Source organism: Anolis sagrei, chromosome 2, assembly GCF_037176765.1.
Source record: "Anolis sagrei isolate rAnoSag1 chromosome 2, rAnoSag1.mat, whole genome shotgun sequence".
Taxonomy (NCBI): Eukaryota; Metazoa; Chordata; class Lepidosauria; order Squamata; family Dactyloidae; genus Anolis; species Anolis sagrei.
Window position 1 is genome coordinate 231,640,064 of NC_090022.1, and position 21,285 is coordinate 231,661,348.

General features: G+C 38.5%; 1 protein-coding gene across 3 annotated transcripts in view; it reads left to right on the forward strand.

The window, feature by feature from the left end:
- Positions 1-20,954, forward strand: part of LRRC2 (leucine rich repeat containing 2) — a 67,168-nt gene extending 46,214 nt beyond the window's left edge. For all 3 annotated transcript variants that reach the window (XM_060762051.2, XM_060762049.2, XM_060762050.2), the window contains 4 exons: positions 17,733-17,878; positions 18,197-18,352; positions 19,485-19,621; positions 20,532-20,954. In XM_060762051.2, the coding sequence (XP_060618034.2) occupies positions 17,733-17,878; positions 18,197-18,352; positions 19,485-19,621; positions 20,532-20,581 (489 nt within the window). In that variant the 3' untranslated portion in view covers positions 20,582-20,954. The remainder of the gene's footprint in view (positions 1-17,732; positions 17,879-18,196; positions 18,353-19,484; positions 19,622-20,531) is intronic.
- Positions 20,955-21,285: the final 331 nt, after the last annotated feature.

Genomic DNA, 21,285 nt, shown 5'->3' on the forward strand with positions numbered 1-21,285 from the left:
AGTATTTTGTACATTGGTGAAAACACTGTCAGGGTAGTGGTTGTTCAGTTTGCTTTGGGCACATTCCATCCCATGCCCTTAGACTCAGCCTGCCTCTGGAATGTGGTCTCCAAGACCATTTCCAAGTTAGATATCAAACTCTGGGGTGAAACTTTTAAAGACTTATCACCACCCCAGTGTGTCATAGAACTGTGGGAATGCTCATAAAAACCTTTAAAAAGAAAATGTACATAAATAAAACAAGGTACAAACTCAGTAAAATTGAGCAAGTAAAAATAAATAATGTTATTTTCAGTGAAAGTCAGTTTGATATGTATACCTAATCCAACTATTTTTGAGGGTTGACCAAGGGGATCACAGGCAAAAGCTGGCAAATTCTATATGTTTATGTCATATTTTGCTACCATGGGCTGCCTAAACACCCTGGAGACACCAGATCCTGTCAGGTCTTGGAAACTAAGCAACGTCAACTCTGGCTGGTATTGGGATAGGAGGCTGTCCATGAATACCAGGTGCTGCTGGCTATATTTTAGAGGAACAAATTGACAAAAGCACATCTGAGTATTCTTTGCTTAATGATATTCAATTCAGCTCATAAGGTTGATAGGTGACTTGAGGGCACATACATACAAAAATGTGCATGGGAGAAGCTCATTGTGAACAACAGCAATTTTGGCTTGGTAGCATGTTTTATTTGTGTATTTCCCTTTAGCAATTCCTCAAGAGAGAGTTTAATTCCAGCTTTGTTCAACCCACCCTCACATTCTTCCCCTTCAAGGAGAAAGGTACAGACATCTAAAGCTTCTGCCAAATACCTCCCCCTATAGTGTTTGCCAAAGGTCTGTCAATCTATGGAAAGGAGCAGCTGAGGTTGGGCATTGATATTGACACTATATAATTCCCAATATTAGCAAGAGGGCGTGAAAAGGAAAAGGGCAGGCGGTGAGGTATCAGGTGTCCAAGGAGATTCACAGAAGTATTAGCACAGCACAAGCTCCTCTAACTGTTTGGAGGAGTTAAAAGGTGATGTGCAAATTGGTGAATTCTTGAGGAGGCAATGACTGGGAGAAAGTCAATATCTACTCCACAGTTCTTTGTGAAACAATGTATGTATAATTCATAGAGGAGAATTCTGAATATTAGTTTCTACTTGTGTGACTCAGCAAGGTTTGTTAGCCCTTGACACCACCAGCACCCAGATATATGACAGATGTACTGGATACTCTAAAACAATTGATCCTTGCCATAAACTCCTTGTGAACTGTGAACATAAACAGATTTTTTATTCCAAGGACAAGCATTTGAAGTGGCATTAGCAGACAGCCCGGAACTGTCACTCTACCATGCAAATAAAGACTAAACAGAAATTATGATAAAAAAGGAACAATGACAGCCATTTTTTCCATTCTAGAACATATTTAATGATTTGAAATTGAAGGATTGCATTTTTGTAACTGAATTAGCTTGTGCAAAAGATGTTTACCATCTCATTTAGATTACCAGCTCATGGAAATGTCTACTTTCTCAAAAGTATTTCAGGGACAAGTTTGGAATACCACTAAATTGCAACAAAAATGCCTTCTTCTCCCAATTCCTATGATATAAAAATGCCCATCACGGTTATGAAACCATGTGCGTTTCCTCCTGTTCTTTTCTAGCATCTTTCTTCCTTGCTTCCATATTGGAGAGGTGTGAGGGATACTCTGGTCTGCTTTCACAGGGCTTATTCGGGAAGGCTGTCTGACACACTCCTCAACATAGAGCTGTAATTACAACATCATTTTGATGATGTTAATGCAGAAACATTTTTGTTCATGAAAATGATCTTTAGCAGTATCACTGTAGCAGGGAGTTGTTTTGGGGAGGGAAAGGAAGAGCTAGGCTGTAACCTCTGCTTATCCCAGAAATCTATTCAGTATCACTGGGGTGGCAAGAAGCTGAAGGATGGCCCCTAGCAATGTGCAATAGGATCTGGTGTGTGTAATATTTGTGTGCATTTGTATGCATATGTGTGCATACATGTATGTAACTCTCAGCTGTCCATCCAACAACCTATATTGACTGTGACCAAAGGAAAATTGCCACACCTGGTTAAGAGCAACTGGTGTGAGTAACTAATTGGATTCCTGAAATATGATTATCACCCTATATGTACCTGCCTGAGTTTTCAGATCTTTGGGAAAGGGATTCTTTCCATGAGTTTGCTAAGGACATAGGAAAGATCTTTCTTGAATACTATGGAATTCCCTTTCATGGGAGGCCCAATTTTCTCTTGTCTATTTCTGCTGGCAAGCAAAAACCTGCTCATTTAGATGGACCTTTGGCTGTTAATTGCTTGTAGAAGACGGTTCTTACAATGGGGATGTGGTGTAATATTATCTGTTGTTTCTATTTTTCTTGATATTGTTATGTGCCTTCAAGTTATTTCCAACTTGAGTCAGATAATTTCTGTGATCCAACTTGAGGCAGAGTTTCTATGTATACTCGCTTTATCCCCTTCCCCTGTAGGCAAAATTAGCATGTAGCAAATTTCACTCATATGGTATGGAAAAGAACATGCAGTATATGAAATATATAAAGAGATTCTGTCAAAGCTTCAAGTTCATGTTTCCATTCCAGTGAACAACCACAAAACTAAATGGGAAATTCAAATGTAAGATACAGACATGAGAAAAAGTATAAACCATGACCAACAAACATCTTTCACTCTTACCGATTTGGGTTTCCTTGTAGAGAGAAAAAGTAGGGTGCAAATAAACATAATAATAATGGAGCAATTTGATCCTAGGTTGACTGGAGAACTTTGTCAAATATAATTGGGCCTATATAGTTCTTTTGCTTTCAAAGTCTGGGATTTTTGTGTTATCAAAGGCTTTCATGACTGGAATCACTGGGTTGCTGTAAGTTTTTTGGGCTGTATGGCCATGTTCCAGAAACATTCTCTCTTGCTGTTTCACCTGCATCTATGGCAGGCATCCTCAGAGGTTGTGAGGTCTGTTGGAAACTAGGAAAATGGTGATCTTCTCATGTCTGCAGGAGTATACCGTATACCATGCAGCTGTGGACAAGTCTAAATAAGGACCACCAAACGCAGTGCCCAAACAAGAATCAAGGAACATGAAAAGCACTGCAGATTACTTCAACCAGAGAAGTCAGCCGTAGCAGAGCAGCTGATGAACCAACCTGGTCACAACATATTATTTGAGAACACAGAAATGCTGGACCACTCTAACAATTACCATGTCAGACTACACAGAGAAGCCATTGAAATCCACAAGCATGTGGACAATTTCAACAGAAAGGAAGAAACCATGAAAATGAACAAAATCTGGCTACCAGTATTAAAAAAATGCTAAAATCATAACAGTAAATAAATGCAGGTGAAACGTCCAGGGAGAATGCTTCTGGAACATGGCCATACAGGCTAAAAAACTTACAGCAACCTCTGGGATTTTTCTCCAAGTCAGTGATATGACAGTTATCCAAAATCTAAAAACCAAATATTGGAGAGTTTTGCATGCTGAGTTCGAGAACATGTTTAATTTCAAGGCTGAGTTAGCAGCACACCAACTTTTCAATGATAACATGGCTCAGTTCTGCTATAAAAGTTCACCATTCCTTATTTCAAAATCTGAAACACTCAAAAATCCAAAACTGCCCACACGGATGACTGAGATAGTGATACCTTTGAATTCTGATGGTTCAATGTATACAACCATTGTTTTGTGTGCTAAATTTGTAAAAATATTGTGTATAACGTTACCTTCAGCATATGCGTATAAGATGTATATGAAACATAAATGCATTGTGTATTTTAGAAACTCATCACATGAGGGTCAAGAAGCTGGGGGACAGCAGGGGAAACAGTGGAGCAGCATAATGGTTTGTTGCCTTACCATGATTAGTTGTGGACTCCCATCCTGCAACATTTCTCTACTGTCCTTGACTTCCTCCTGTGCTGTCCCTGGCTTCTTCTATGGGCTCAGTCTCTGCACTGCCTGCATGCTTCTTGTACAGAGCACAAAGAAGCCCCCTCAGAAGTAGCTCTGTGTCATTTGATCTGCTTCAGCAGAATCTGTGCCAGCAGCAGTCCACCAGTTCAGAAAGACAGAGAAAAACACTCATGTGATGAGGTCCTCAGTATATGTAATTATGTACAGATATGCAAATACAGACATTCTAAAATCGGGAAAAATGGAAATTCAAAACATTTCTGGTCCTAAACATTTTAGATAAGGAATATTCAAACCTGTAAATGTATTAGATTGGTTACCTTCTTGGCAATGTTATATGTCTGACAGTAAGATGCCATCATTACATTGACATTGACATTCACTGTCACTGTATGGCTAATGTTTGTTGCTGCAATGTGAATGATTGTCACAGATATAGTGTATGCATAGCAGAAATAGAGCTCATGACATATTTAATGGCATGTTTGCCTTCATAATCCAAATCAATTATATACAGAATGCACTCAAAATCTGCCAATTTAACCCACAATGAGATCTTCTCTTTTTGCCAATAGGTGTCAGACTTTGGCTAGCCTTCTTGACTTGAGTTTTTGTCCAACATTCATACAAATATGAGCATTATATCAAAAGTTCATCATCCAATTTAATCCTCAAAGGCACAATGCTACTTCATACAAAAGCCAGTCTGCTATTAGCTGAAGGATAAGAAAAGTAGGCTTTCCAGTCATTGTGAATATATGAATGAGTAATGCTAGATGTAAGCAATTGCCATTCTGCTACAGCAGCATCCATCAAACAAGCTGATAACATCTTCAAAGTATCAGTCATTGAAATGTTGTTGCTATAATAACACGTTGCTAAAGATCAGTGTCTTTTGGCTTTGCTTTAACATTTACCTCCCATCTTTCCCCTTGACATTTATTTAGCATCTGCCATTGCTATCCTATTCCAGAGTTCTATTTCACTGATATTATCTTTTAAAATGTTCTTAGTATTTTTCATAGGGAACAGTCTCTCTGTCTGTTCACGGGGTAGAAGAAACCTGCCAACTATTCATTTAGAGTGCTCGATGCAATGATTTTGTTTTAGGCTGGGGGCTGAGTGTAAAGATTCTATTACTCTATTTGGATATTTGCAAATGAAATCACTTACTGTTTTAGTTTCCCTTTAGGAAGTAATGGCTGATTTGCTTTATGTTGCAGATTTCCCCCCTCAAAAAGACAAGTCTATTGGAAACAGAATAGCAGGAGTTACTAGTTACATCAAAATACTGTTGTTTAGAAATTTCAAAAGTCTGTTTTGCTGCAATGACATTTTTGTCTTTCCTGGTTTTATACCCCACAGAATGGACATTAAGATCAAATGTAATTAAAGGGTGAAAAAAAAAGACTGTAGTAGGTTTAGGTTTAAAGTATGTTGATCAGCCTGCAGCAATCTTTGCTTGCATGACCCACAGTTCTAAACTTTTGTTGTTGTTGTTAAAATCCTTGTTCTCTGCGTTACATTTATTCAAAGTAAGTATGCACTCCTACTTAAGTATATGAGACATGCCTTATTGAATGAGAACATGATCTACCTGATCCAGCATCCTTGATTAGGATCCCAACATGCACAATTTCTCATGTGAAAATTTTTAGTCTACCTCCTTACCTCCTCTTAATCTCTGGTTTCAAATTTTGTGTCCATTATTAGTGGCTTTGTGTCTAGGCTACATCTGACATTGTTGGAGAAGGCAGTAGTTTGCTTATATAAAAATCTGTCCGGGACAGCATTTGGAATTATCTCAAATATTACAGATGCAAGTGGAAGGTGCCAAAAATTGTTCCCATGAATGGATGCTCCACATAATGGTTTCATTTTCCAAACTGCTTTAAACCTAGTTTGACTTAATTGCACAGAGTCACTCCATGCCACCACTGCACAGGATTGGCAGCCATAGCTACTGGCATGGATACTCTTTATGTAGTTAGGTCCAAACAGTGAAGAATGAGGATTATAGCTAGACAGAATGTTGAGCATAACTATGCTGCTTTGAAGATGGTGTTGTCTTAATATGTCATTCCACCAGCAGTTGCAGAGATTTTGCTCTCTTCTTTTGATTTCTCTATAAACATATTCAATGAGACATGCTTTGGAGTCATTCCTCCCTCACTGAAATGCAGATGCAGTGCTAGCCACTTTTATAAAGGCTTTCTAGTGGCATTGAGCATTTGTTAAAAAGTTTATCCATTATATTTGTTCATTCGTTCAGTCGTTTCCGACGCTTCGTGACCTCATGGACCAGCCCACGCCAGAGCTCCCTGTCAGCCATCACCACACCCAGCTCCTTCAAGGTCAATCCAGTCACTTCAAGAATGCCATCCATCCATCTGGCCCTTGGTTGGCCCCTCTTCCTCTTTCCTTCCATTTTCCCCAGCATAATTGTCTTCTCTAAGCTTTCCTTTCTTATCATGATGTGGCCAAAGTACTTCATCTTTGCCTCTACTATCTTTCCCTCCACTAAGCAGTCGTGAAGTTTGGTCTGGTTAGATCTTCTGGTGGTCCAAGGCACTCTCAGAACTTTCCTCCAGTACCACAGTTCAAAAGCACCTATTTTCCTTCACTCTGCCTTCCCTATTGTCCAGCTCTCACATTTGTAGGTGATTATGGGGAATACCATTGCTTTAACTATGCAGATCTTTGTTGCCAGTGTGATGTCTCTACACTTCACTATTTTATTGAGATTGGACATTGCTCTCCTCCCAAGAAGTAAGCATCTCCTGATTTCCTGGCTGCAGTATGCGTCTGCAGTGATCTTCGCACCTAGAAATACAAAGTCTGTCACGGCATCCACATTTTCTCCCTCTATTTCCCAGTTGTCAATCATTCCTGTTGCCATAATCTCCATGATATATTTGTAGCCAATAGTTACCTGTTCTTTGCAACATAGCACCAAGTGGTGACTTTCCTCTTAATTAGTGGGTTCCTATTCTACAGAGAGAATACTGAAATGATTGGCTTTCTCCTCCTTACTTTTTTTTACTAAAGATCCTGTAGAACTGTTCAGATTTGCAATTATTAGAAACACCTCTTTCTTTCCCTATTGATATTTTTCCTTGTGCTCTTTCTGTTCTCTCTTTCCTAGTCTACTCTTTTTCTTTTTTGCAGTTTCTTCTCTCTCTCAGCCTTGGTGTTTGTTTACACTTTTCTCTACCCTTACAAGACAGCAGATCTTCTCTGAGAGTTTGCCTTGTTCAGCTGTTTAAAGATAATGGGAACTAATCAGAGGAAAACAACATGATGAACAATTTAAATCCCTCTGAAGAAATGACTATCCCAGGCCTATTTGTGGTTCCCCTGAGTCTTGTCTACACAGCCAAAATAGAGGATTTACTGCTCTGCTGCTGTAGAGAATACATAAAGAGTTGGATTTGGAGTACAACCATTGCATTCAGCCATTAATTTGTGTCTAAGAAACATGGAAGCTTGAGAGTGGTCGTGCAGTTTTGGAACTGTGGACAACTGCATCTCCCGCTATGTCACTGCAACAAGCAGCTCTCTCACAGAAGCTTGCTGACAGTGTTGCTTTTCTGGTGATATGATTTCTGGTACCAAGCCATGTGTTTAGAAATACAAAATTGCCAGCAGGTCTCAAGGAGAGACCCGCTTATTAGTGACCTCCGACCAGCTGCAGATATGGATAGCTAAAGGATGCTCTTGGAGCTGCATTGGAGCAGCTCTAGATTTCTCTGATAGGTGTAGTTGGAACCCTGATTGTAGAAGATTAAGGAAGCCTACTGGTGATTGAAGGTGGCAATATATATGCAGATTTTAATGAAGTAAATCTAATTAATCCTTAAAAAGACCCAAATCAAAACAATGCCCCCACAATGGTAAAGGATCCAAGCGTGAAGTAACTCTGCACTCCCACAGGAGATAAGAAAGTGCAGCCTATTATTTGATAACCTTGTTGCAGTCATAAACCAACCGCTACAGGTGGAAAATAACTTGATTTGGTACAAATTTCAAGGCTAGGAAAATTCCATCACGGATGCAAATGATAAAAACATCACTCTTCTGCATGCAACTTTGTGAGGTCTGATACTTCTGTTGTGCAGCCTACAAACATATCATAAAAGTAATAAAAGGGACTGAAAACTACAAACTTCATTTTTATCTACTGCAGATTCTGGCACATTGATTAATCTGGATCAAAATATACAAATTTCTGTTTATTTCTTCTGACTTTTCAGTGATGTGACTGTGAATTGTGATAGCCTAAATACATATTCATTTTTTTAAAAAAGATGTAGAAATGCCTAGAGTAAATCCATTGAAATCATTGTGATATATCTTAGTCACAACTAATTTATTACCTTTATTTTCAGTGGATCTGCACTAAACATGTCTAAGTCTAGGTATAAACCAATGTATCTGATTGCTAACATTATTTTTAGAGAGGTGAAGTGAGGGTGGAGTTAATAATTCCAATGATGCTAACCTTTGCCTTTTGATATACCATGTAATGTACGAAAACCACAAACAAACAACCTTATCAATGAATCCCCTTTCAATGACAAAAAGGTAGGGGGGGAAAGCAGATCTGAAAGCACACCCATTAATCAAATTGATCTTTCCATTCAGGGACATGGTGTCCTTTTCTCTGTATTGAAACTTTCACTGCCAGAGAACTGGGAAGCAGTAGGTTCTTTGGAATGTTACACAGGCAATATTTTAAAGTAAAATTATTAAGATAAGGAAAATGGTCATTTGTCAAATAAAGATGACAACTGATTAAAAAATCAGAACAACAGTAATGGTGGCCAGGTAGTTTGACTGTCAAACACAGTGAGGGTGTAAAATGAAGTTTGCACAAAGCTTGCATTGTAAGTGATTCAGAGCTGGATAACAAAGTGCTTAAGATGTGGAGCAAGGGAAGGGAGAGGTGGCAAAATAAATTACCGAGGTAAAAATGATAAGGTCGGTGTACTTGTTGAAAAATAAAATGTTACCTGAGATGCAAAAACTCATCTGTCTTCCACAGCAAATAAAATGTGCAGGGCTTTATTTATTAAATATACCACTGAGCTGTTATAATTTCCTCTGTGCCCTGCACATCAGGGATTGTTGTTAGCATTTCAAAAGAAAACAAAAAGATTAACTAAAAACTCCATTTGGTTTTAGTGTCATATTGGAACCAGTCAGAATTTGATAACTATAGCCTGGAAAAAAAAAGAACTCGGGGGAACTCTTCTTTATGTGTTATAATAAGAATACCATATATTCTGAGGTATAACAAACCCAGGTTTTTCTCTCTCTCATACATTAGTTCATTCCTTCATATGTCTTTGTCAAATCCTATTTCCAAGGGATTATAAAATACAAGAGGTATTTTTATGCCATACAATTAAGAAAATTGGAAAGAAATGAATGGTCCACTAGTCGCACTGTAGCTCTTTCTAACTAATAGCACATCTTCAAGGCAGCTTCTTATGTATCACTTGGGTGTACTGGCAGTTTGGGGAGCGTGGGTAGTACACTAAGCACTTGATAGTTGGGACAGCAGGACAGTATTTGTCCCATACTGGAATCCAGTCATCCAAGTCACATTGCCTTTTTTGTTACATCTATAGTATCATCTGTTTTTGGTGTAAAGTATTAGGATGGAAGTCCAGCATGAGTTGAAACTCCTAGTACATGTACATTGAATGTACAGTGGACTTCTCTCAAATTGACCACACATCTTTCAGACAGGTGGTTGTATTTCACATTTCCTTATTTTGTCAGGCCTGGAGACACTGCAGAGATCTATATAATGTACATGTCTATATAATGTCTAGCACGATGCATGTGTTACCTCTTCTGACAGGTCAATTTCTTGCTTAGAGCAGAAGTAAAAAGAGAGCAAGGAGAGTATCAGCATCTAAAATTTGGTCTGCATGTGACCTTCCTGAGGCATGCATGTCTAAAGGCAACTTCCTGTAGTGGCAAGAAAAGAAAATTGAAACAAAGATTGTGTCTTTGGTTAATTTGGACTTAAGCGCTGTGGAGTTGCTCCAATGCAGCCCAGGAGCATCCCTGGCTGGCTAGGCTCAGGGCGCAATGGGACCACCACATCAACCACTGCATCAGAAAACAAGTAGTTCCTTCTAAGAGGCTTCCTGGCAGTGTCACATTTCTGATTTTGTTGCTAGGTGTTCTGGTGTGACAACATCAGAAAGAGTATTGCTGGTACGCTGGGAGGTAGCTGCTTTTTAACAGTAACTCATTAGTGTGTCAATTGGAAGTGTGAACAGCCCAATCCAGCTTTCAATGCCTCCAAAGTACCAAGTTCTTCTGCTGTAAACCCAGCTATGCATCACCAGGACATCCTACAGCAGCTGAGTGTTGAGTCTACTTTATTTTGACTGCATTTAAATGGCCCAAGATAGAAGAGAGCTCCTGGCAGATGCAGGCTGCATTGCTTTTGGAACATACACAATTATATCAGTCTCCTCCCACTTCTCATAATAATTTGCAAGAAATCTGCAACATTGGCAATCTGGTCTTGGAAAGCATTCTGGGCTGCTCAATAATAACGGAACTATTTAACCAGGCAGATCAAAGGACACAATAATTCTACTCTGTTCTGTTTTGGTTATACCTCACCTGGAATCTTGTGTTCAGTGTGAAGCACTGGAGTTTAAGGACATCAATAATGTGAAATATTTCCAGAGAGGGGAAACAGAGATGGTAAAGGATGTGGAAATCAAACCTCATGAAGAATAATTGAGGGAGTTGGACATGTTTACCCTAGAGAAAAGAAGAGTGATCGGCGATATAAGTATCTGAAGGGCTATCATGTAGAAGATTGAGTGAGTTTGTTTTTGGCTGCTCTAGAGGATAGAGACCCAAGGCACTGAACTCAAATTACAAAAAATGAAATCTGACTATACTTTAGGAAGAACTTCCTGATGATAAGAATCATTTGACAGGAAAATAGATGAACTCGGAAGGTGGTGAGATCAGTCTTGGAGCTTTTAAAGTGGGAATTGAATCCTGCAGTGAAAAGGGTATTTGTATTAGATGGCCCTTACAGTCTTCTCCAGTTTTATAATTGTGCAACCGCCCTCTGAATACAAACATTACCCACATGTTCTATCTTTTAATGAACTTGATGTCCAACATCCATTGGGCTTAAAAGAAGTATTAAAACCATGCATAAGCTTGCCCTGACTTTATGACTTTTCCATATTGTTTATATAATGGAAAAGTGAACAATAAGCAGCAGAGATGCAACCTGGATATACATTGGATTTACAATGCAATTACTGGAATTTGGGTGGGGGCGGGTCTCTTTCTATGCAGAAACTTGTTATACAACTTCAGCTGTCATGATTCCATAGTACTGAGCCATGGCAGATGAAGTGGTGTCAAACTTCATTCATTCTACAGCGTAAATGTAAAAACTGTGTTTTTTTTTAACTTTGAATGTGTTTCAATGATTTTTAACTGGGAATTTTTAAATACTGGTTACATTTAATCCAGTTTTAATGTTCATATAGTTGTATATTTTAAAATTGTTATGTGGATGCTTTTATGTTAAGCTGCCTTGAGTCCCCTTTGGGGGAGATAATGCGGGGTATAAATATGAATATAATAATAATAATAATAATAATAATAATAATAATAATAAATGCACCACTAGATTCAGTTCCCCTCAGCTATGAAGCTTAATGTGTGACTGGCCCTGTCTCAGTGTCACCTGTCTCTCTTAGTTGTAAAATTGAAATATGCGAGAGTGCACCATGTACCTGCCCTGACCTCCTTGAAGTTAAAAAAAGCTATAAAATAAGTTGTCCATTGTGTTTCAATATGCAGCCTGCCAGTCAGTGAGCTCCATATTAGTTATGAAATATTATTCACTTTCATGTTAACGTTATATAATTTTGTACTCCAGCAGTTGGCTTGAGAAGTTTAAATACTTGTTGACAGTGTCTGAAGGGATGTCATGTCTGACCAGGTCTTTTGGTAGATAGGAAACCATGGATCATGTTACAGAAGAGGAGCTGGCAACTAGTTCACTGCCATCTGTTTAATGGGAGGAGAGTTTTAATGTGTTGTTGAGCCTTATACACATTTGCTGCTGATAAAAGAGAAACAGAGAGGAAGAGAGAGGGAAAGATTATTTTTCCCTTGGGCCCATTCACACCACACTAATTTAGCGCTGTCATTCCAGTTTAACTACCATATTCCATCCTATGGAATTTAGAGGTTTGTAGCTTGATGCCAGACTGGAATTCTTTGGGTTTTAAATGCCCTTCCCTAAATTCCACAGGATGGGAAGTATGGCAGTTAAAGTGGAATAATAGTTATATTACATAGTGTGAACAAACTCCCAATGTGTGACATCTAGAACTGAGAGAGTCATAATGCTGGGTAATGAGTATTATAATTTTAGCATAGCCTAATCTTTCAACACAGACTAAAATCCAGCAAATATTGGCAACTTCTGTTTTTCCCCCTCAAAGGAACCTTTTGCAGGAATTTAATGGAAGTCATATGACAGCTATGCTGGGTGGAATAAGGCAATGGGGCACAATAAAGCACATTTTGACTATGTTCAAATACCATTCCATGGAAATTAATGGGGCTTATGGATTGAACACCCATGATCAAAAGAAAACATTTTAAAGCATTCCTCCCTCCTTATAATTTCCCAGCTTGTTTTCTTTTTTTGGTGCCTTTTCTAGGAAAAAGGATTAATCTGATTTCTTGGCTTTCAGGTATCTTGTGTGTTCCAGGAAAACTGTTAGATTAAAGGAAGAATATTATTATCCAGCAGACTCTTAAAAGAACTGGGGACATTAGCATTCTGATCCTTAATCTGTTTCTTGATAGTAAGCTCAATTGATTTTAATATAATGAGTGTGATCTAGACAAAGTTAGATTCTTTTATGTCCCATTGATTTCCATGGGGAAGACTGCACATTTAATTAACTCATGCAAGTAAGCAGTGATCATTTTCTACCCTCTGGGCCATGGAAGACTTAAATGTGTTTGCCTGCATGAAAATTGTCCTCAAATACATCCATTTCAAGGCTATGCTCACTTATTTGTGTAATCTAGTAAGCTACATCCAAATAAAGGTGTATAAACGTGCTGCTGCATGGTACAGTCCTATGTGGCCTACGTTTAATACATTCAAGTAAGATTTCATAAGAATATAGTCTGAGGATGCAATGTTTTACAGACTTACTTTAAAATGGTTACTGTTATTTGCTTCTGACATTTTAAGGTGGCCCATTCTGCTTTTTACATTTTTAAGGCAGTCTTTTTTGAAGATTTCTTGAGGCAGTTCACATAACTGGAGTTAGAACCATTCCCTTCATATATGCAAAGTGTTAAACCTATGTCCTTGTCAATTGGTTAACATTTGTGAACATATTCTAATTTATGTTTAAGATGCCTTACTTCCATACCAGTCACTTTGAAATCAGGCCTGGGAAGCCTCTGCCCATGGGTCTTGTGTCTGGCAAATATGATGGGTATCGGTTAACCAAATTAAAATAGATACCTTTTGACACTTAAAAAGACCACAATGTCATTGGTTACATGTGAAGAGGTTAGTCTAGAATGGGATGGAGTCCATTTGTTAGCTGATCTGCCTGCTGACACCTCTTTGTATAAATTTCCTTGATAGATAGACTTGGAATGACATATATGGGAATCCAAATAGGTGGAAGCTAATGTGTGGATACCCTGCCATCTGGGAGTGAGTCAGAGGCAAGAATCATAAACTGGGTAACACTGGGTAACCTTGGTTGTGTTTACCCAAGGTCCCATAAATGGATCAGGTAACATTCCAGCAGTACAGATGCACACCGCACATATCTTTTTTGTAGTGCAAAAAACACTTAAAAACAATACAATAATTAAAATGAAGAACAATTTCAACAAATATAAAATTATTAGTATTTCAATGGGAAGTGTGGGCCTACTTTTGGCTGATGAGATAGGATTGTTGTTGTGTTCTTTCAAGTCGTTTCAGACTTAGGTTGACCCTGAGCGAAGGCTGGGTAAATGACCTTGGAGGGCTGCATCCGGCCCCTGGGTCATAGTTTGAGGACCCCTGGTTTAAAAGATAGGCAGAAATCGACTCCACTTCTTTCCCTGCACATAGAAACATTTAAAAACTAGAATTTTTCTTTGGGATGGGAAGGGGTGGATTTGTCTGATTACTTTGTGATGTTTCAGTGTGGGTGTCCATGTGGTCAGTTTGCTAATGTTCCTTCTGTTTCCATTAATGATTTAAAGATGGTGTGGGTCCCACTGAAAGAGATGTTTTAAAAGTGTGTCTGTGTTCTTTAATGTTGGGGCTCTGGTGAAACGAGCTCATGGAAAGTAGTGTTTCAAAAAGGATACCTGTTTTCAAAAATGTGCTGGTATCCTTGAAAAGGTCGAGCTGGAAAGGGGAGGAAGTGATCCTGTGTGATGGGGGTGAGCAAATTTTCCGTCTTCTTTAAAGATGGACCCCCATGAGACACCACAGATGATTCCAACCCCCCCCCCCTTTGTGGGATGAAGTCCTTTGATTGTTATGTATGTAGACTGGAGAGTTTGTGAGAAGTACTTATAACACAGCAGTAATTTTTCTTTCTTATTTGACTCTCTTCCCATCTCCACCACTATGCTTGACACCACAAATGCTTGACACGTGTATTCCCTCTTGCATTTGAGAAATTAATTTGTAGTCCACAAACGCTCTTGCTAAAATGAAACTGAGGGAGTTCTAGCATATGTGTTTCTAGTTTTGCTCTGAAGAAAGGAGTTTTGATTCTGAGTTTTTTTAAAAAAGAATATGGATCCCTCGAAATCCAGCTTTTTTTCTTCTGCGGCAGGCTAGACGGCTGGCCCCCTACCTGTCCAGGGACGACCTAGCTACGGTGATCCAGGCTACGGTCATCTCAAGACTGGACTACTGTAATGCCCTCTACATTGGCCTTCCTCTGTTGGTGATCCGGAAGCTCAAGTTGGTACAAAATGCAGCTGCTCGGCTTCTTGCGGGAATTCCGATGAGATGCCACATAATACCAATCTTACTACAGCTGCATTGGTTACCAATTGAGCACCGGATCACTTTCAAAGTGATGGTACTCACCTTTAAGGCCTTGCATGGTCTGGGGCCGATGTACCTGAGGGACAGCCTCACTCCCTACCAACCGCAGAGATCCCTCCATTCTGAGGACCAAGATCTATTGGAAATTCCCAGTGTCAAGACCTTGCGTCTAACAGCAACCAGATGCAGAGCCTTTACAGCAGTGGCACCATCACTCTGGAATACTCTGCCACCTGAAGTCCGTGCCTTGCGGGACTTATCAGCTTTCCGCAGGGCATGTAAGACATACCTGTTTTGACAGGCCTTTGATTTTTGATATTGCTGTTTTTAAATTGTTTTAAATTGTTTTTAAATTGTGTTAGATTTTAGCCATTCTTATAAGCCGCTCCAAGCCCAAGGGGAGTGGAGGCATAGAAGTTCGAATAATAAATAAATAAATAAATAAAAATAACAAAAAGGGTACAATAATTTCAGTCTTTAATACTATCTGTTTGGAAGACAATTGTTAAAAAATAGGTGTTATAGTTCAAAACCATCCTGAAAACACTTTGAAGTTAATAGTTCTTCTATCATTTTAACAGCCATTAAAAAGTCTTTTCTTTGTATCCACTCTGGTAATACAAAACATTGATTTTTAAATAAGAAAAACAAAACAAAACCAGCCAACCTAATTCTTTTCCTCATGTTTCTCCTGTGTTTGGATAGTTAACGATGAGTACACACATATTTTGTAATTTAAGGGGAAAAAATCCCTTGATTTTCCAATAAAAGTATACAGTGCAGTAAAATGAATAATGTAGGTCATGAGAATGAAATAGTATTCAAATTTTCTTGTTTCTACACAAAATTCTCAGTAATGTGTCATAATCATAGCTAATGATTTGGGATGGCTCAAATGTTATTGTCTGCTGTACGTGGATAATTCCTTATTTATAATTGTCAAGGATCAGTAATCATCGCAAGCACTGTGGGAAAACAACACCTTTGATGGGGTGAATTGTCATGTACCTCAAAGGAAGAGATTTTCCATTCAAATGAATATACGTATGTCATGGATAAGCCACAATTTATTTGGAGGTGGAAGGCATTTACACCTCATCTTCTTATAAAGTTTACTCCTTCAGGTCTGTTTCACACTTCCATGCAAATCAAGAACTGGTGACTGAAAAGTAATAACCAACCTCTGGCTTGTCTTGAATGTGGTATGACCTTCAAGGCCTCACACATGCACACAGACACACATTCCTATCTCTGTCAGACAGTTTGGCATGTTTTTAAAGAGCTAAGCAAAACCCTGTTACACCAATTTGACAGAGATGACAGTGGGACAAAAGAAAATGCTCTGAACACCATAGTAAAAAATGCCTCTCATATTACCGCCAACTGTTTGGAAATGTCTGTGGCCTGACTAATCTTAGGATCCATAGAGGATTATAAGGGAATAGGCACAGTGATACTTCTATTGTAATATTGTTGCAATTACAGATGCACAAATAAGGTGTGTGCCCAATTTCAACCAATATTCTGAAGTAGCAGTTGAGCTGGCAGGTTTTGAGCTGGTCTCTGAATAGCCTCTGGAAATAATTTGATTTGCGCTAATTAACAAGTGGCTATAGCCCTCTTCACAAAGTTGTCCAAAGAGTTAGAAAAAAATGACTGCACATATTGCTTTACCTTTTAATAGTTCACTATATAAAGGCCAGCTGGTCAAGCTTTCTATAATCTGGAACCACTACTAGTTTAATAACAGGAAGACTAGTGAGAAAGAGAAGTAGGCACCATTGCTCCCTCCATGTCCAGTCAGCCTGAATCCTGTTTGACCCTTACCAGGAGTATTGTACTTGTTACTGTAGCATGTAGCCAAAAACTCCGGAGGGCTCCTGGTCACTGCCAGGCACCTTTGCTGGCATCAACAAAGGTGTCTGTGCAACCAGGAAGAAGTATGAGGGATAGTGGAGTACAGGAAAAGGGGATGGTGATGCCCAGCCATGTGCAGTGTACCTATTCAAATTTTGGGATTGCAAACTTGCTGCATCAGGGACCCACTGAAACAGCACACTTAAGCAAAATTAAGGGATGTAAGGAGTTTGGGGGCATAAAATGCGACATGCGTATGTGTCCGGGACAGGGATGGTAATATATTGAACCTTTTCAAGGATTCTGTGTGGTCCCAGGACTTCACAGTAATCACTTCTGAGTTTCCTGTTTTACATAATGGTAGCTAATGACTTGGGATCTATGATGGAAATGTAGTGCATGCTCACCAAGAAAATAAAATTGTTTCAGAAGCTTGGAAATAATCACAGATTGGCACAGTTGTAGCTTGTATTCTTTGCCTTTTCCACCAGGACTTCTAACTGGTTGGGAAGACTATCAGCATTTCTCCAAGTGGCACACAGTATTGCTGTTTCTGCTCTGATAAAACAGTACATTCCCCAAACAGAAGAAAAGTCCCGAGGGAAAATGTACATCCCATGTGAAAAATGAGAAACTGAAAGGCATTTGTTGTGAGATACACAAGAGAGAGAGTTGTGATAAATGCTTCTCTGTTTCTAGTGGCATGAAGCCATATATGAGGGAGTAACATTCACTTTCTGGCAGAGAAACTTCAAGTACCATAATTAAATGCATGCTTTCCTCACTGAATATTTTCTAAAATAATGCAATGTTTTTTTTTACAGCTAAGTAACTTGAAACAAGTGACATTTGTAGATATATCAGCAAACAAATTTGTCTCAATTCCAGTATGTGTGCTCCGGATGTCAAGTTTGCAATGGCTGGATTTGAGCAGCAATAACCTCAGTGATCTCCCACAAGACATAGACAGGTCATTGTCTTTATTGTCTTTTCAGTGGCATTTTTTTTGCAACAATAGCTCAATGTAATATCTACATTTAAAAGTAGGAATGTAAAATTACTTTGTTTTCTATATTGAGAAAAAAGTGGAATAAAAAACCAAACAGCAGAGGAGGAGGAGGAGGAGGAGGAGGAGGAGGAGGAGGAGGAGGAGGAGGAGGAGGAGGAAGCAAGTCTCTTAATGCCAGCCAGTTGAAATATTGAACAGGCTGTTTGCTAGTACATAACAAAGATACATCAGGTAGTATATATTGTGCATTTACCTATTCCAATCTGCTAATCTCTTTAGGCTAGAAGAATTACAAACTCTTCTCCTGCAGAAAAACAAGCTGACTTATCTTCCACATGCTTTACTCAACCTGTCAAAACTCAGTTTACTTGTTGTGAGTGGTGATAGTTTGACTCAGATGCCCACAGCTCTCTGTGACTCAAGCAGAGGTATAAAGTAAGTAAACATCTTTTAACACCTCTCCCCTAAAAGCTTTCTAATTACCCTTTGTATGGGATCTACTGAAAGAAATAGAATTGATTCTTGCACACGTTTCACATACAATCAATGTTATGCATATATAATAGATATTTTTGAGGGTGGGAGGTGGAAAGGATAATAAATTACATTGAAAAGATCTCTTCCAAGTTGTTGACTGGATGTTAAAATAGCAAGTGTAGCTCAATATTTACAGTTGTTTGCCTTCAACTTCTGATGATTCTAGGGTGAAGCTATCATAGAGATTTCTTGGCAAGATTTAATCATATAAAATTTGCCACTGGCTACCTATTAGTTTGTCTAAGGTCCTCTGGTTAGTCACCATGACACTGAAGTGGAGATTCAAATCTTGATCTTCCAGAAATACAATACTAATCCACAGTGACATTTTTATACAAGGTTGATGCACAATGTGATGAAAAAACAGATATTTTGTGTATTTGCTGGTGGATTCTGGGCTGATAATGACTGATCTGGAAATTGACCTTGAGTTAATGTCAGTTATGACCCAGTGCATTGCAAATATAGGCAAGGAAAATTCCATGTGGACTAGAAGTGACAGACCTAGATTCCTGGGCACTTAAACAATATGTATCTGATCTTTCCAAGAACAAAACCACTTAGAACAAATTAAGCAGCATTAAACTGAACAGGCAAATCATATCTAGACTGAGTTTCAGCTTATCGACCCAAACAGTGCCTCCAACTCCTTGCTCAGGCAGCCTCCCCATAACATTGTTTTTCAAAGTAATGTTCATTGACTGGGCAGGCAGTATATGAACTGTTTACATGCGCCATAGCAGATGGAAAATGAGCCTACAATGAACCATATGTACCCAGGGTTCTACATGTCTGCTGCCACAAAACTACTTCTGAATTAGCATTTATTGTTGCTAAAGTCCTTTGGGCTACATGCCTTTGAAGAGAGAAGCTAGCTCATGCCCCCAGATAACCTGATTTAGCTCCATAACCAAATAGAAAGAACAAAAAAAATTATGGGGCAGTAAATCACTTGTCACAAAGCAAGGAACAGTCTGCTCATGATAAGTATTGTATAACACCTTCATGCTAATATTTCATCTTCTTGCAGATTTATAAGCCTCAAGGATAACCCTCTTGAAACAACCTCATTTCAAGAGATTGAAGAAATAACAGAAAGTGACCGTGATCGTGAGCTGTTTGAAAAGGAATTTATGAAAGCCTACATTACAGACCTAAAAGAAAGAGGTGCAGACACATATATAAAGGGGATACAAACTAATTTCCTTTCCATTCTAATGTAGCAGAAACTAATTTCCAGCTGATTTTCAGAACACATCAGGAAAACACTAGTCAATTATAGTACATGAGTTCATATGGGCATTTCATAAAGAATCCAGAGTTCAGCACAGAATAAGGATTTATGGAATTAGAGAACAATAAAATTTCTTAAAGTGTCTACATCTATACAAAGACAGATAGGGAAAGGAATATAAATGAGGAAAAAGAATGAGAATAAGACCTCTATTCCCTCCTCATTAAATTTTCTTTCGGTCCTCAAATTTGTAGCATCGGAGTAACTTAAATATCTGTTGAGCCTTTGGAAATACAGTTTGATCACCCAAAGAAAAGGGGCATGCACATGTATCCCAAGGGAATGTGAATGCAGCAAATGCAAAAGCAATAATTTTGAAGAAATTTCAGGGCCCCAATCTCTGCTGTACGAACTGTAGGACATTGAATGGTAGATAAAATTATTGCATTTCATTTCAATTTTTTATATAGCAAAAAAAGATGCAAAAAGAAGAGGCAGAGTGTGAAGAAGTCAGTGTATAAATGAACATAATAAGGACAAGAGTAAGAATTGATTGCATGACCCATTATAGGCTCCAAAAATGTCATGCCTCTTTACACTACGAAGACAACAGGACTTTCAAGATATGTTTTATTTTAAGATTCATGCTATAAAATAGTGCTTAGATATTGGTGAAATAATTCATTAAAAATTGGTTACAGACTTTGGTCATAAGGTGAAGAGTGTGTTAGAAAGATGGTCTCAACACTTACATAACCATTATCAGCAATCTCTTAGCATTCACTGATTTGAAAACTGCTAAAATATGTCATATTTTTTTTAAAAAAACCTTTCTTTTCACAGAGACGGTTCCTTGCTATACAACAAAAGTATCACTTTCTGTCCAGATATAAGACTGGAATTCATACATTGCTGGAGATTCTAAGGAATTAATTTTGACAAAACAAACAGAAAAACAGCATCACAGTGTGCAAAAAGCACTTGAAGAAGAAATGAAGAAAAGCTCTCTATCACTATGGCATGCATAATGCATAACGGTAGTTTCCAATAACCAAACTCTCATGTGGTGTATGCAATCTTCATGTGAACCATGGCTGCTTTTATCTTAACAAATGGTTTCTTGGATGAAAGAAGTAGAAGAGTTTAGACATGTGATTTGCTCCAATTTCTTTAGACCAAACAGTAGGGATTATTGAAATTCTTAATGGCCTTGTTATTGTGATATTGTAATAAAGATATGGTTGTTTATCTTCAGGATTAATGTAACAGTGGCATCCAGGGCAGTTTTTATTACACAAAAAGGTTGCATAAAAAAGACTGTACAAGTGGTTTACACAATGTCTTGCACAACCATTTTCAGAATAGCTTAATGCAGGCACAATTTCATCAATAGATTTTTACTCTGCTAGTCCGACATGAATGTGGGATAAAGGCTCACTTTCTGCATGAGCTATTGGTGTACATGGCCAGGATTCTTTTAGAGACATAGGTACAGTAGACAATGACAAGTGTCTCATTTTTTGAACAGGATATCTGTGGGGCTACTGTTGGAAGGAGATGGAAGGAGGGAAGTGACTTGGTTCTGGGGATGGTGACC